Here is a 17,701-nt window from a genome sequence, read left to right as displayed (position 1 = left end):
CGGCTAAGACGAACAAAAATTTCTGACCTATTTACTTAAAATGTTCGTGGTTGAATACTGTAATTTTCTTTTTTAGAAATTATTCATCATTTTGTTTGGTGGTAAAAGTCGCATTGTGTTAAGAGAAGAAAACATTTATGATTTTACATAAAAAATAAAACCCGTACATTTGTTTTGTACATTGGTATTTGTTTTGTACTGACTGTGGACCATTTCAATTTACACGGAGATAAATCTGTATATCTTCCATTGTGGATTACAACCTATTCCGCTATTGTCGATTATCATTTTCCTGTTTTTCAATATTTTACAAAAACATTCATTTATAAGAAATAGGTGATTTTTTTCTGAATGTACTAATAGTTAGATTTCAATGCATGTATTAGTTGTAATGTTTTTTTAAATATAAGTAAGTATTTCTTCGTTTTTTTTTAAACTCATTCACGGTTGTTACGAACAAATTCGTGAATTTTTTACATTTCGTATTAACAGAGTTCAACCGTATTTAGATATAAACAGATAGTTAGGTAAATTTCACTAGACACATATAAATCAGCAATTAGATTTATGATTACACGCACTAGAGAGATAAAAAGAGATAGATCTGTATGATACATAAATAGATTGCTAGCTAGATATTGACAGATATAAATTGCTTAATCAATAGAGGGGAATGTTCCCATCAATTTTTCACACAATATGTGATGCGATCATATACATAATATGTCATAATATGAAACTTTTTGAAGCTTGAGGATATACGTTATGTGTCTAAAAAATGTTTGAAAGTATACGGCGTATATGGAGGTATACGCCGTAGGGTATGGGGTATGGTATATATACCCTATGGTAACACCCCGGGGTATATGGATAGACAGATCTAGATAGATAGACATATTGATATGAATAGACAGATATAAGCAGAGAGATACATACAGATACATACAAATAGATAGGTAATTAACAGGAATACAAAAATAGGTACGGGTTGAAAGATAGATATAAATAGGTAGATCGAGAGAAGTAGGCAGATGTAATCAATAGATAAATAGCTAGAAACAAAAATGTAATTAGACAGTTGGTTTGAGAGATAGATAGAAATAAGCAAATAGATCTATAGCTATATTCATTGAGGGAGGGGGGGGGGTTACAGCACCACTATTCCCTCTCGCTACACCATAAGTTCCAGTCGAATTTGTTAGTGACCAGAACTGAAGACAGCTGTGCAAGAAAGAGGTACATAGTTCCACATTTTTTTTTTTTTTTTTTTTTTCCAAGTCGTGTTTCCGACAAACTATCTTGACCACTTTCTAGGTCGCTCAATACGACAACAGCAGCTGTCAAGTTCGGCGATACACTCCAATCTAGATGTTAGTAAATATTTTAACTTAAACTTAATGCCTTACCGCTTTTCTGTCCTCAATTAAAGCTCTTTCTCTTAGCCAGAAACATGGAAGCTATTTCTACAATTATAAGCAGGGCCCGATCAAGAAATTTTTGGAAAGTATGCCTGACGCTTTTATAAGGACTCCTTGAATTGTACAACTGAAAAAACTGTTTTAGAATTACAATCAGGGCTTGATTACAGAACAGGCCAACTAGGCCGTGGCCAAGGGCGCTCGCTATTTAAAGGCTCCTAATGGCTAACATTGCTTCAGTCTATGGCTAAAATTGTAAAGTTTTAACACGAGGGCCCCAAAAAATATTCGGCCCGGGGTCAACGATATCTTAATCGGACCCTGCTTACACTTACAATCGCACATACACTTGTCATTACATATGCTTAGTTAGAGGCTGCAGTACCCTGAGGGTGCAAACAAGTCATACTGAATCTTTATTTCACTCAGGCCCGCATGACTACACTATTTCAAACGAGTCACCCTAAACCTTAATGACAACTAATTTGGCTTCGACATTTTTTTTTTAACAATGTGGCTGAATTAATTAAACAAAATCCTTCCCTTGTCCTTGAAAGTAGTGGTATATCATTTAAGGGAGTCCCTAATTTGGGCCTCATGGGCCTATTAGTAAATCAGACACTACCTAGGTTCTTTTATAACTTCTTCTTAGGTTCCGATAGTTTTTTTTTTTTTTTTTTTAATCAACTTGTATAGCAGATGATTTATGACAACAAAAACTATTTCTGCATTTTTATTGAAAAGAATTACAAAATTTTCGAGTTTTCGAATAATTTCGACGTAGTAACGTTCTCTCTCTCTCTCTCTCTTATAGCCGAAAAGAGAAAATGTAGTCTCTTTAATTCAAAATTTTTCAAAACTAACCGCTATATTTTCATACTACCCTCCATTACTAATTGTTAACCTGTTGATGATAATTAAATATTCAGTTCTATTGAGCATCAGTTTATAAAAAAATATTTTACCACTGTTTAAACTCAACAACATCATTAAGCGTTTTTTCGCCAAATCTATGCATCTTCTCACAGGAAACGCGCCAAATCTAATTCCCAACCATCCAATTGCACAATCGAATTTTTTTTATTTTATTATTATACACCCTCACAAGATGTCGTATACTTGATCCATGCAGAGGTCCATTACCGAGAATCGACCAGCCGAGAAAACGATTGTGTGCGCTTCGGAACAAAAAATGCGGCGGAGCAAGCACTTCGATACAACAAAAAAATATAAGAATCGCCTGCAAAGAGGGGGTGGTGGTAAGGATGCAGCGGAGACAATAGCGCATCTGCCCGCTGGACAATTATGATGATTCAAACATTACGCGTTTGCAAGAAAATATTGAGGCTTTGTCTGAAACCGCCGGTTCATGAATAGAAGAGAATGCCGCCTGTCGCTGCCAACTACTATAAAATCGTAAATACCTATAAAAATGGAAGGGGGGAGGGGGGGAGACACTTGTTGCTTTCTCGGGAAAAAGAAACAGACATCGCTCAGATTGTTTTCGGGAGGAAGAAAAAGCAATTCAGGCGATGTCGCCAGCGATCGAGAGTTTTGAAAGGCTGTTTTCGAAAATCTGAAAGGAATTTTTCAATACTGGTTTGCTTAAAAATATTTGATGGTATGTAAAGCGCGGAGATTATGCGTTGTTTTGATTGAAGTGGGGCAGACATCTGATGTAGATAAATTTATTTTTTTTACCCTTTGTTTGTAATTTTTTTCATTCCTGATTGTTTTCTTTATTCGCATACCCTCGAATTCCTTTAGTTCAATTCATAGCAGAGGGAGGGGCTGCGTTAAGGGATTATCAGTATAGAAACATAAAAATCATGTATATGAGACATGTAATATGTAATTTCATGACTTGCAACGATAAGGAATTAAAACATCTATATGCTTTAAAAGTAGAATTTTTGAAGAAAAAAAACACAATATTTCTCTTTCTCTCGCTCACACACACCAGTAAAAATACTTGTCTACTTGTCTTTTGAAATACGCTTACTAAACTTATTAATGAATATTTTGAAACTTAAGTAGACAAAAAAAAAAAAAAAAAAGCTGGAGCGGAGATGTTTGTTTCTGTAAAAGCGATTTGTGACGGTAAATTTGTCTATATTTAAAATTGAAAAATATAGATAATTCATATCATATTTGCCTTTCTTACGAGTAAGGTTTACAACAATCTGCCATGTTCGAAATTATATTCTTTAAATATCTTAAACCAGTAAATCACGCGACTTTCAATATTCCTTAGACCAGCAGTTCCCAATCTGTGGGGAGCTCCTCCCTAGTGAGGACTAGAGTCATCACCCATTTTGGCGGGGGGGGGGGGGGCACAGTTGTTACCAACCTATCTTTCTTAACACACACACACACATTATAAAAATAATATTGATAATAAAAAATGAAATAAAATAAAATTTGTGTCACAAAATAAGAATCTGAAAGACGCCATCGCTACAGCTCATCTATCTTTCTAATTTTGTATGAGTTGTTTAAGGGGGTCCGGGACACATTTTGAAATTTTTTTATTATATACTTTAGAGTTTTGAAATTTTTTGCACTGATTTACCATTTATTTAATAAGCAAAACCATAACATAAATATGAAAAAAAAATTTATTTAAATTTAATTAGTTTAAAAAAAGGGGTTGTTTTAAATTTCTATAACTCAAAATATTCTTGATAAATTTTCAATTTTTTTAAAATAAATTACGCACAAATATCTAAGCTTTAATTTTTATTCGGCGATTTTAAAAATATTGATTCAATAAAAAATGAAAAATATTTGAAGAAAAATTTCGAAAAATTCAAAGATACTTTTTTTTAAAAAAAATCATAATTTTTGCTGTAAACGTTTTTTTCAAATTCGCCGAATAAAAATTAAAGTAAACTGTTTGAAAAAGATATGCTCCAAGTTTCATTACTTTATCTTTATCGGTTCCTGACTTATAAGAGTTTGAAAGCAAGAAATCGGGAAAAATTGCATCATGGAGAAAAACGCGTTTAAAGTTTTAAAGTTAAGTACACATTAGTTAGGTGCATGCAACATAAATAAATATATCTTTCGTTCTATTTAAGATAGAAACAAGATTCAAACGTCTTCTTAAACGGAAAAAAAACGGAGTAATTTTTCACATGATAAAAAAAAAATTGCAAAATTTGACGATTTTTGTGTCCCGGACCCCCTTAACGTAGTAAACTAACAATACTAAAATTACAATGTAATCATAAATATGTTTTGATGCATAGAAACTATTTCAGTCACTTTAAATAGAACATGCGCACTTGCGAGCTATTTTAGTCCTTGACATTTCAAAAATGTATCTTCATCATCTGGTTAATAAAAATTTTACCACCAGCTGAGACATCAGCTATCTTGTCACCGTGAAAGTTGCGTAGTTTTCTTCAACTTTAAATAACTCATTAAATAATAACTTTTATTTCGAAGGTGTTCCGGATAATATTTTAGATTTTGAATCAGAATTTGTTCTAAATTCGCTGATCCCAATATGTCAGCAAATGGGCACTAAAAGAAATTAATAAATTTAAAAAAAAAAATCTACCATTGTATGATAACATTCAGCGAAATAAAGATTAGTAGCAGTTGAGATAAACTTTCTTTGGACTGGACGGGGTTTCCAACCTGTGGGTCGTAACCCCAAATAGGGTCGCTAAGCACGAGAGAAATGGAACTTTTGTATCAAAGGCAGTGGCGCAGCGGGAAGGGGGGTGGGGGGAAACGTCCCCGAGAGCCATTGGTTCTTTTAACATAAATGCAAATTCTAATACAGTAATTTATGCATATGAAAAGCCTGTTTTGATCAGAAAACTACCTTTAGAAGTATTTTTGATCAAAAAATCCCCTTCAGAAGGAGAAAACCCTCCAGAAGGTATTTTTCAACAAAATCGCCCCTCCAGAGGTATTTTTGATCAAAAAGCCCCCTCCAGAACGTACGTCTGGCTGCGCTAGTGATTAAAGGGAAAATTTAATTATGCATGAATCACTTTTGGTTGGATGACATGAATTGTTTTTATCGTTCATTTATTTACATAAAATTAAGGCATATTCACAAAAAAATTGTATACTTTAATGAAGAAAACAATTTTAAACAGTGAGAACACTAAACAATTCTCGAAATAGGCTGGTTTTCACACAGGTTTCAATGGATGCTCTGTTGATAACCAATAGCTGTACTCAGCGATCACCACGCCGCCTGAATGCAGTACACGAGTGCCACGGACAACGAGAAAGAAAGAAAGCGAGAAGAGCGCATGCGCAACTTTTCATCACACAAAAAACAACTACGTCACTTCTGTCAGACAAAAAGTTTGCGGCCGAAATTTCAAAGCCGTCGCATAAAAAATTTTACTTCGAAATTTCTTGCATGCAAAGATTTACACAACAGCGAACATTTTGAAACATGATGCAAAATGCCTTGTAATTATTCTTCGCTTTGTCTCAAAACTATTTCAGTTATACAATCAAATGATCAGCACTTCATCAAACGCTGAAAACAGTGTCGAACTCGGCCGGAAATAAGAATCAATGTTTTAGAGGAAAATATTTACATTGCGAAAGGATTAATTATGTGATGATTCGTGTTGAAGTATAATGAAGGAAAAGAACATCAAACGACCGGTATTAGATACAATATAGAGAACGAAAAAATAGGTTAAATTACGATCTACAAGCAGATAGCTAATTAATTGATCCACAACTACAGATCATTGTATGAGATAAATAGATAGTAGTGGAAGAATTATTAATAAATTTTCCCATTCTCTTCCATCATAAAAAAGATATATCCACCTCTTTCCGTGATAACCACCTGTCTTCTTGGGGTATAAAGAAACATAATAGCTTCATGGATCGAACAGCTTAATATTACTCTTTTGTGGCATTTCAGAACAGGATTCTTTTACTTACTTAGAAACTTCACAGACAGAACGTTTATTATTTCTCGGAAAGTTCACTCGAAACTGAAATCTTACGGCGCGGCGTCGTAATTTGTAAACTTCACTCGAAGCAGAAATGTTACATACGGCATTACGTCATATAGTAATTTGGAAATTTCACTCGAAACAGAAATATTACGAGCATTACGGCATAGTAATTTGTAAACTTCATTCGAAGCAGAAATGTTACGTACGACATTACGCCTTATTGTAATTTGGAAACTTCACTCGAAACAGAAATATTACGGCATAGTAATTTGGAAACTTCACTCGAAGCCGAAATGTTACGGCATAGTAATTTGGATTTGCTACTCGAAGCAAGAAAATTTTCGGCATTACGGCTATAATAATTTAAAAATTTCACTGAAATGTAAAGTTTGCGGAAATACTTTTGGAAATTTTCTCTGAAATATAGGTTTTGAAATGAAATTTTTTGGGGTGTTGTCAAATAAATAGTATGATATTTTTTGAAACTTCGCTGAAACAGAAATCTTACGAGAATACGTTCAAAAAAAAAAAAAAATGCTATGTTTTGGAGAAACTTTACTAGAATATAAATTTCATGACGTTTTTTAAAAACTTCATTGAAACATTTTACGGTAATATTTTATGGAAACTTAACCAAAACTGAAATTTTACGGCAATGTTTTCCGGAAACTTCATTGAAATGGAAATTTTACGAAAATATTTGGAGGAATTATTTTAAACTTTACGGGGTAATATTTCTTTTGGAAACTTTAATGAAATAACAGTAAATATTTTTAAAAAATGGCAGCATTTTTTAAAACCTTTACTGGGATAAAAATTTTATGATTTTGAAAACTTCAATCAAATAAAATTTTACTTCGATATTTTTTCAGGGAATTTGAACACCAAGATCAAACTTTTGAAAACTTCATTAATATTAAAGTTTTACGGTAAACTTTATTATTATTATTATTTCAATTATTTATTTATTTATTATTTTATTTTATTTACTTATTTATTTATTTATTGAAACTTTGATAAAGGAATTTTATGGCAATATTTTTCATTTTTGAAAACTTTGCTGAAATAGAATCTGGATGGCAATACCACTACTGTATAAGTGAGGCAGTTAAAAATAGAAATTGTGTAACAAAGTTACCCTGTAGAACTGTATTTACATTAGGGCAACTTAACAGGCTTTATTATCGATCGATTTCACCTGCATCCCATAATGTGAAAACATTTCATTACAAGATTTTCAGTCAACAGCAGTGGAAGCTTAAAATTAATAAAATAGTGGAAAATAATGTTGAGAAACCTTGTTTTAAGCTTTGAAAAAAAAAAAAGAGAGAGAGAGAAAGGTCTTTCAGTCGCTTTATATTGAACGAAGGCGCGTGTAAGGCATTTAAAGTAGACCTATTTACGGCTCACAATTCGGAAGCTGCAGAACAATGGCGATCAGGATGTATCGGCAGGTTGTATTCACAGTATTAATTGAAGCAACAGGTGGTGAGTAGGTGCTGCAACTTTCACCTCAGAAGAGGGGGAATCACTCTCACCCTATAGCAATTTTAAGGGAAGGTGGTCTTTAAAGAAGGAAAAGAAAGGAAATATTTTGCAGATTGAGCTTCAACAAGTGTCCCGCACCTGCTTAGTGTTTTCTACAATTATCCGATTAAATTCAATGTATAATCAGATCAGCAGAAGAGGAGATTATCTTTCTAAAGTATGTATACATATGTAGACTCAGATTTATACATTTTATTAACGTTTAGAAAATCATGGTATGACTGGTGAAAATGGCTTTCTACATTTGAACGAAGCAATTGCATGTTTGGTGATATTTTGATAGTTGAAATTTTATCCCTAACTCCTGTGGATAAACCCTAAACAAAACTCCAGTAGATAGCGTTTATTTTTAACCACTTTTTCGTATCTTCATTCTCCTAAAATAAGTCTTACCAGTAAAACATCTAAGTTACCAAGTCCAGTTCAGCCTTGTCAAAATAAAGCATTTCCCTGCCATGTCACGCATTGCCAAAAAATATTATCAAATTATCATGCTGTGGTGCGAGTTTCATTGTTGGTGACGTAGGAGCGTTACTAGATCAGTGAATTCGCTATTATATATATATATATATATATATATATATATATATATATATATATATATATATATATATATATATATGAGGATGATCGTATGCAGTGCTGTAGCTGCGGAAAAGTTTCCTAGGGGTTTGGGTGGACTCATCAAAAGAAAAGGTGGTTTTAAATAATTTTTACAATAAAAAAACAAAACAAATATTTAGGGGAACAGCATCCTTCTGCTCCCCCTCCCAGAACTACAGCACTGAATGTATGATTTTATGCAATAGTTACGAGAGTCTTAGACTACAAATTCTATTTGTTTATGTCTCTAGAGCAGACAGAATGTTCTCCATGGGGAAAGGGGATCGTTATCAAGGTTCAACATACCCCTGCAGATTATTTCTTTCAGCATATGAAACTTCCAGAAGTCCTGTTTCACTATCACAATGTTGCCCTGAATTTTACTGTCAATTCTGAAAAATAACTTCTCTGGCTCCTAAAATTTTTTCCTAAAATCCAAACATTTTAATTTTGTTGGTCTTTGTGGATATGTATGTATGCATTGTATGTATGTATATGCACTAGCGCAGATAGAATCACCATCTGAAGGTTTCTTTTTTTTTTATGAAAACAATTCAAACATGAAAATGAACTACAGCATTAGGATTGACTATAATGTTAAGAACAAGGCTTTTGGGGTTTTAAGCCCCCCCCCCTTGCTGCACCACTGATTATTTTTATGTGTGTGTGTGTTTTAATAAAATATTTTCTTTCAGCACGCTCCGTAGCTGGGACATGCAACGTGCATTAAAATCTTCACAAAAAATAGTTAAATAAGTCAAAAAGTATGTGTGTGTATCCTGTATGCAAGTTTCTCTCCATATCCAGACCTGGCCCGACGGAAGGCCATATCAGCCTAGTCGAAAACTAGAGACCCGGATCGGGGGGGGGGGGGGGGGCAACGACACTGACGCAAAAAAAAAAAAAAGAAGAAAGAAAAAGGGGGAGGGGGACTCCGAATAATAGAAAATGTAAATATTAAGTAAAATTAACTCTTTTGATATTTACTCTTATGTCACTTTTAATAGAGCTAATTGTTTTCTAGAAAGCAGTTTTGATTTTTTCTTTTTTTTCCACCCACTTTTCTCCTTTTTTTCTGCCCCCCTCCTGTTATTTCTTTTCCCACCTTTCGTTTCTTTTTTTTTGGGGGGGGGGGGTGAGAGGGGTCCGGTAACATAACTGACAAGAGGCCTGCCTTGGCTCTCTACGACCCTGCTCCAGACAAAGCATTCGGATTCGAATGAAGTTGTGCTTCCCTGTAGCACGCTGCTGACTGAGCCCGACATCGAGCCTTGAAAGTGCGGACGATTGTTTGGCGCAAAATGTCACGCGCGGCGGACCGCGAAATCACGCACGACCACCCCCCTTTCGTTCATGTTCGCGCCTAACCAGCTCGCCCTCCCTTCTCTGGAACGAGGAAGCGCTCTATGCGAGGGTGGCGGGATCGATTCCGCAGGAGGAAGGGCGAGGCGGCAAAAATCTGGGAAAGAAAGTCTTTATTGGTGCTAAGAACTAGACTGTAGACAAGGGAAGCTTCCGGTGTTTTGGAAGGTCTTGAAACAGAGGTGGGGGAAGGGAGGGGGGTATTATGATTTGTTTGTGTTTAATCAATAAAAATCAGAAAATAAATCGAATCCCTAACATTTTTTTGCAACTGTAGCATTTTTTTAAGAAGTTTTTCAGGGGTTCAAACCACCTACTCCATGATATCCGACTGTTTCATACTTCCCTCTACACAATTTTTATTACCATTAGTTACAGTATGTACTCATGGTTAATTTCGAGATTTTTATTCAAAAGTCAGTGAAGTTGTTTTTGAAAATGTGAATAGTATTCCGAAATGTCTTCCTTCAATCTACACATAATATCAGAGTACCTCTCACCCGAAGAACGAATGCCCATTAAAAAAAAAAAAAAAAACCTCGAAAAAGAAATTCAGTCATACCCATTTTCCAAAATAATACAGAGCAAATCATTTGAGGAGACAGTTGAAATACAACCCACGTTATTAACAAAAAAATTGAAATAAAATGTGCAGAAATGTCGATTTGTCCCTTCAGATTTAAAACTTTTCAGGTTACGAAAGTTACATACAACATTTATCGTAAAAAATGAAAGTAGATCTATCTCCAATCCTAAAAGTTCATTAGTCTTTGAATATTTGTTCGTGCAAATTGTTGCTATCTTTTGTTTCGATTGATAATGGTTAGAATCAGGGGCGTGGGCAGAGCGGAGGGGGGGGGGGGGGGGAGAAGGGACACCTGTTGGCCCGAGCCCGAGCCTGAAGGGGCCCAAGATTTTTAAAACTAGGCGTTAAATTTAGAGGCAGAAAATATAGAGTTGGCCCGGAAAAGTCATTTATGACGGGCTCCAAAATTTCTGTGCACGCCCCTGGTTAGAATAGAATCATGGTTAGTGGTAAGAACCAGAAGAGAGATCAAGCGTCCGAATAGCCTTTAGTCGATTTATCGTTGCACCTTTGCTCAATCTGTTAGTGGGATATCCCAACACGAGATTGCTCAATCAACCAACTTTTGAAAAATGTTAATAACACTTTTGCTAAAACTATTAACGAAAAAACCCACAAGAGATCATCCTTGTGAACAACTGCTGAATAATTTCTTACTACACAGTGCTGAGACTGTTAATGGAGAGAAATAGATAGGAGATCGTTCTTGTAAATGACTTTTGAACATCTTTCTGCTGCACTTTTGCTCAAACTATTATTAGAAAGAACCAAGTAAGAGATCTTCCTTGCAAACTAACTTCTGGACAGTTGCAAACTAACTTCTGAACAGTTGCAAACTGAACATTTGCTCAAGCTGTTAATGACGAGACCCATCAGATAAGAGATTATTCATGCAAACAACATGTGAACAATTTTTTGCTGCACATTTGCTCAAACTATTGTTACAAATAACCAAATAAGAGATTATTCTTGTAAACTAACTTCTAGACAGTTTCAAGCTGAACATTTGCTCAGATTAAAAGCGAAAAGTTTCAGATAAGAGATCATTCTTGCAAAAAACATGCGAACAATTTTTTACTGCACATTTGCCCAAGCTCAAACTATTATTCGAAAGAGCCAAATAAGAGATCATCCTTTTAAACAAATTTATGAATTATTTATTATTTCACTTTTTGCAGACTGATTATGAAAAAAATAAATAGGATATATTTCCTTCTCCATCCTTCAACCCATTTTGAAAATATTCCTATTTGAACTTCTTGTTGCACTTTCGTTTAGGCTGTTAACAGAAAGAACGAGTCAAAAGGTTATGAGAGCAATATTGAGAACCATTTCTTGCTGATGTTTCTCTCAGACTTAATTAAAAGTACTCAACGATAGAACCTTCTGAAAAGTGTTTTACGGCATTTTGCTTAAAAATTAAACAAAATACTACCCTTATAAATAACATTTTGAACAATTCTTTGCGGCCATTTTGTTCGGAGCGTCGATGAAAATAACCAGACACGATATTACGCGTGTAAACATATCAATTTTGCTTAGGTTGAGCAAAATTGTGTGACTAATTTAGAAAGATAATGTGATGAGAATGATGATCGAGATTTACTTAATTTGTAGCAAAAGCAAGTTTCAAAAATCCTATCTCCATATTTAAAACTCAGACATGCACCTGTGAGCGTGTGTGGATTCTAACACTTTTAAAACTTTAAAGTAAAACTAAGAACACTACAACAAATTTGCTGCTTTAGAAGTATATGGTAAAAGGTAAAAGGGGTTTAACTAACCAAATTTTGGGAAAACATAATGATTCGAAGCAAGTTGAGTCCATTAGTTCAAAAGTTTGTACTATCAAAAAGTGAAAAAAGTGCGTGAAAATTTGAATTCTATTCTCCAAACTGTTTAATAGTATGTTCAGTACGGTTGAAGGTCGACTTCAATCTTTTTAACTTACTCCTACTCTGTCTAATTTAAACAGTGAATTAAGTTTACACTAACTTTGTAACAGAAAACTGAAACCCAAGTAACATTTATGCAGTTTTGCAATACAGAGGGTAAGTAATACTATTTTGAATTTCCGATTTATGAGTCCAAATATTCTTCATTTGAAAATTCATAGAGTTAAAAGCCAACTGTGATAATTTTGTTGGGCGAAATATCTTTTAAAACTTTAAATTAAAATCATTTAAGCCAAAATTAACAAATTTTACTTTTATACTAAATACAAGCATCAATTTTATTGCATAGCGTTTCACAAAATTTTCAGATTTTTGTTTACAAGTAACTGAAGTCCACAGCAAGCTTTAAGGCTCAAATTTAATGGAGAGAAATAGATAAGATATCGTTCTTGTAAACAAATTTATAGTATAAAAGTAAAATTTGTTAATTTTGGCTTAAATGATTTTAATTTAAAGTTTTAAATATATTTCGCCCAACAAAATTATCACAGTTGGCTTTTAACTCTATGAATTTTCAAATGAAGAATATTTGGAACAGCTTTCTGCTCAAACTATTATTGGAAAGAAAAAAAATAAGAGATCATCCTAAAAGATCACCATAAGAGATCCATACAGAACATTTATTCAGATTTAATGAAGCACATCAAGTCATTCATTTCATTCTAAAACCCGAGCAAAAGGAAACGTTAGTATTTTTAAATCAAAACAAAATTCTTTAATAATTACGTTTTAAAAATCTTTTGTACTGGCTTTCTCCTGGTGTCAATTTGATACAGAGAAGCTTTTTAATCGTTAGCAAAAACTAATGTAGTAATTGTCAACTTAATTGTTGATAAAAGTTTTCGCATCAGTTATCATTTGTATCAAAAAGTATATAATTTATAGAATAAGTCGAGGTGTCACGCCCCACCAGATAAATCGCACCAGTAACTATATTTCACCATTTCAGCAACAGAGTACGCCTGCGTTGTCTTTTTAAAGAGAATTTGTGCATTAAATAGTTTTACGCATACACTGCAGCCATTTTAAGAGCATCTTTAGAGATAATTATAGCTTTACAGCAAAGTGAAAGGGGAAAGTGACTTTTTAACGCAGTTTAAAATCTTTTACATTTTCATTTTGTTAGATTGAAATGGATTTTGATTCTTTATTTCGTTGCTCATTGATTTGCATTTAGTAAATTTTAAGTACATTTTGCTTATTATAACGTTTGGTGATGTCATCTCAAGTGGCGCATTTAACCTGATGTAGAGGTTCGAATTGCTTGACTGGTAAAGTAATATGCGCCAAAAGCTGCAATTTTATTTTTTTGCAAAATTTAATTCATAGCTTTTACTCATGATGGATTTTACACAGCAACTGGACCTACATTAAGACAGACGGGGGGTATACCTATATTTTTTCGTTAATATAACACTTAAAAAAAAAGCTTCTGCTCAGGTAGGGCATGATATCCCGACTCACGCTATCAGTGACAAGGTTTGAATGAAGGCAAGTCCATTAACATTTTCAGAACGTGGTGCTCGTGAAGAGATGATTACAAATCCTCCTAACGAGTATCTAAGTTTGACACACAGCAAAGGACTGAACAAAAATATTCAAGTACCCATAGCCAGAAAATATTAATATCAACGTCTATCTTTACATGTCTACAATTCTGTTTGTCTACCTTGCTAAATAATTGAACGGTTGACTTATTTTCATCATTTAATCTTTAAGTGCATTTGACGCATTGATAAATGGTTCAAAGAATGAAAGTTTTTTTTTTTTTTTCATGTAAATTAACTTATTTCAAGCAAGGAATTTTCTATTTAAAGTTTTGGGTGTCAGTTTACTTGAAAACATCATGCTTTTACCTTAAGTGTTTAAACATGAGGAATCATCCAGCCCCTTTTTTGGTTTTACATGCTAGCCTTGCAACAAGTATTGAACAGGACCCACTTCAACAATTTGCCATTAAAAGCGACTCTTTATAACGACTCTCTTTCTCCACCCCCCCCCCTCTCCTGAAGGAATATTACATTCAGTTTTAAATCGAGAAACAAATCGTCCTCCGGAGGAAAATCAAAATGCTTCTCTTATACAAAACAGAAAAGTTTCAAAACGGGATTCACTAGTATTACACGACTTTCCAGCCCAACTTTTAACAAAACACAGTTTGTTAAAAATAGGATGACTTCTCCAAAACAGACAAGGATTTGTGGGGCAAGAAAAAACTAACACTTTGTTCTTATAGTATGATGAGAAGTATTTGGTTAGAAAATAAAAAAACAGTGTTACAAGAACAATGCAACTGGTTAAAGGGATTGTTATTCAAGAAGAATAATCCTGAGACAGTTTGCTGGTTCATGAAGCATAATTATGTAAATAGTAAAAACCAAAACATGTACTGAGGAAATAATGAACAAATTAAGAGTGCCCTGAGTTAGAACGGCATGGTGGTTATGGACTAGAATAATGTAAGTTAAAATAATTATTCCTATTTTTATTTGCTTGACTGCCTTTTCAAGCATTATAAATTGTTTCGTCATATTTCAGGCTTGTTTCTAAAATGAAACAAACCTTGCTTGAAACTCTAGCAGAGAAAACGATTTTTTCCCATGGGGGCCCTAAGTAAAATTTTAACAATCCACCATTATTGACCAGGTTATATAGACCAAACACTTTTTTGGAGCCTTTTGTATTCAAATCTTACAGTTTTAGTCATTGCTAAGAATATTTTAGCCATTTTTGGGCTCCTAGAAGCTGGGGTCGTAGGCCACTACCTAGTTGGTCTACCTGCCTGAGGTAGACCAATACAGAGAAGTATAGTGCATTCGCCTCATGTCACCAAGGCCCGATTAAGATCTCGGGAGGCCCTAAGCCACCACGTTTTCGGAGGCCCCTGAAGGCAAACCTTACAGTTTTTACCATTGGAGAAAAAAGTTTTTAGCCATTTGGGGGCCTTACAAAGCAGGAGCCCTTGGCCACGGCCTAGGTGGCCTATTCAGTGATCAGGTCCTACATGTAACCGCGCCCAAAATGTTTCCTAAACAATTAAGATTTTGTTTCAATGCATGATTCAACAGCAGAAATCAAGAAGTGTTACAACCTTACAATTTTCTTAGTAAACAGTAATATATCCCCAGTACATTTTTAAATTGTTATTTTCTAATAAAGTTTACCTATAACGTGAAGGACATACTTTTGATTATTCGATTTAGACTTCTCAACCCTTGGAATTTATCCTCCAGATCTATTTCAAATTTTAAAACATATACTTCGCTTTCCTACTAATTATTTTCGGTGTTAGTTTCCAAGAAAAAAAAAAAAAAAACAGATAGTAGGTCATTCCACAGAAGATCAGATATTTAGTCCTACACGTGACAATTATATGTATATTTTATTTCAAAAATGTAATAAACAGAAAAAAAATGTTTATAAAGAAATCACAGTAAGTGTGATTTCTTTGACAAAATATCTTTGACATAAGAAGTCAGACAAACATGCTTGTGATTTCTTATGCAAAAAACTCCTGTTTATTGAACACTTTTTGAAATGCAATATAGAGCGGTCATGTACAGGACAAATTGCCTGCTTTTCCGTTAAAGGCACTGTTCATAATGGTCCTTGAAAATTTTTTTTGAAACAATTCACTTCATTTCAAAAAACGGTGATTCAAATTTTCGCTCGAAAAGTCGAGTAAGTTATATAAGGTTTGCCAACCTCCCTCCACACAAAAATGATAAATCCGCGAAGGGGTCTCACTTTTGCCCCTTGGTTAATGCTTTTGTCTTACATGCATCTAGCTAAATATCTAGTCGCTGCTATTAAAAGTTTTATCCCAATGTTGCAAAGTTTTGTCAAAACCTAATTTCTCCCTCAATCCCCTACCCTTTAGTACATACTATATAGCGTTGTCCCCATGGCGCGAGAAAGATGGTCGTGCACTTCCCACGCCAGTATCTGAGGGTGTAGCAAGAAATTTTTCATGGAGGGAGGGGAGCGGGGGTACTTATTACCAGGATTTCCAACGCAGCCGGAATTACTCTCTGGAATGTTTTTTTTTTGGGGGGGGGCGGGGGTAAAACAGTCCTTACATGTGCATAAACTACTGTACTAGTATTGGTACTAGTGCTAAAATCAAGGCCTCGGGCGGGGGGGGGGGGGGGTTACACCCAAATCTCCTTTCGCTGCGCCACTGACCAGGAATCAAGAGATAACGAAAGAATGATGGGAAGTCTTGAAAACCTATTTATCTAAATAAGTAGCCTAAATTCCATTAAATATGAAATTTAATACTCAAAATTGCGCATGATATTGAAAATATGTGCAGGAGCTCAGTTCTATGCAAATAAAATAAACATAACATGCAGTCATATGCGTGTGTATGAATACTTTTCATTCTCAATTGGGGGGGGGGGGGCGGTTACCCCCTTCCTGCGCCCCGACTACTCCACTGCCAAGTTATGAGGGAAACGCAAAATGAAATTTCAGCACAAAAACAATATTTATTGCATTCCTCCAATTTTCACACGATAGTTAAAATTTTTACCAAATTTCACAGCTCAAAAAATAACAGAACAGCAAAAGCACACAAATCCCCCTTACCTGCACATCTGTAAGATGTTGGAAGTGTTGGCAAGCATCTGTGTTTCGGCTATCCACGTATCATGGGGCACACAGACCTCTTCTCAAATCACAGTCAGTGTCGGCGGACACACCCACTCGTATGCCGACGCAATTAGCAGAGAACGCGACAAGAAAACAACAACAAATTCAATCCTCCGGGTCCAGTCACACACCCTTGCTACACCGCTGTCGGGAGAGACACTGAGGGCCCGGGACGCTCTACCGCCGAACCGCGCGGGCGAGAGCCCTCGGATTGGGCACCAATTTAGTGACGTACAATGCTGGGGCGGGGCTATGATATTGTTTCAAGACACGCCTTATTTGATTTTTTTTTTCTTCTCTTTTTCCATGCCGTGATGCAACAGGTGTAGAAATAGTTTCGATGTTTTCTCTCGCTGCGGAGAGCCGTGGATTATTTTGCGGCTTTTGCGCTCTTGAGTAAGCCGTAGAGTCGCTTGATGTTGTCAGTTGTGGATTTACCGAGTAGCAGTGGGGTTGTTTCTAAAATTTTAAAAGTATTTTTTTCTGAAAGAACATGCTTAAAAACATAGGATCTAACCGTTTTTTAAATAATTTGTTTGAGTCTAATATTTTTAAAAAATTACTTAAATCGTCTCCTTTGGCTCCTTCAAATGCACCTTTGGGCTAGAAGCAGGGATACAGTGAAGGGTG

The 17,701-nt window shown here is 34.8% G+C and overlaps 1 protein-coding gene across 1 annotated transcript in view; it reads right to left on the bottom strand.

The window, feature by feature from the left end:
- Positions 1–17,192, bottom strand: part of LOC129225283 (PAS domain-containing protein cky-1-like) — a 183,030-nt gene extending 165,838 nt beyond the window's left edge. The window contains exon 1 of the mRNA XM_054859869.1: positions 17,009–17,192. Coding sequence (XP_054715844.1) covers positions 17,009–17,046 — 38 coding nt within the window. The 5' untranslated portion in view covers positions 17,047–17,192. The remainder of the gene's footprint in view (positions 1–17,008) is intronic.
- Positions 17,193–17,701: the final 509 nt, after the last annotated feature.

Source organism: Uloborus diversus, chromosome 6, assembly GCF_026930045.1.
Source record: "Uloborus diversus isolate 005 chromosome 6, Udiv.v.3.1, whole genome shotgun sequence".
In the NCBI taxonomy this organism is placed as follows: Eukaryota; Metazoa; Arthropoda; class Arachnida; order Araneae; family Uloboridae; genus Uloborus; species Uloborus diversus.
Note: the sequence above shows the minus strand (reverse complement) of the source record. Positions and strands in the feature narration are given on the sequence as shown.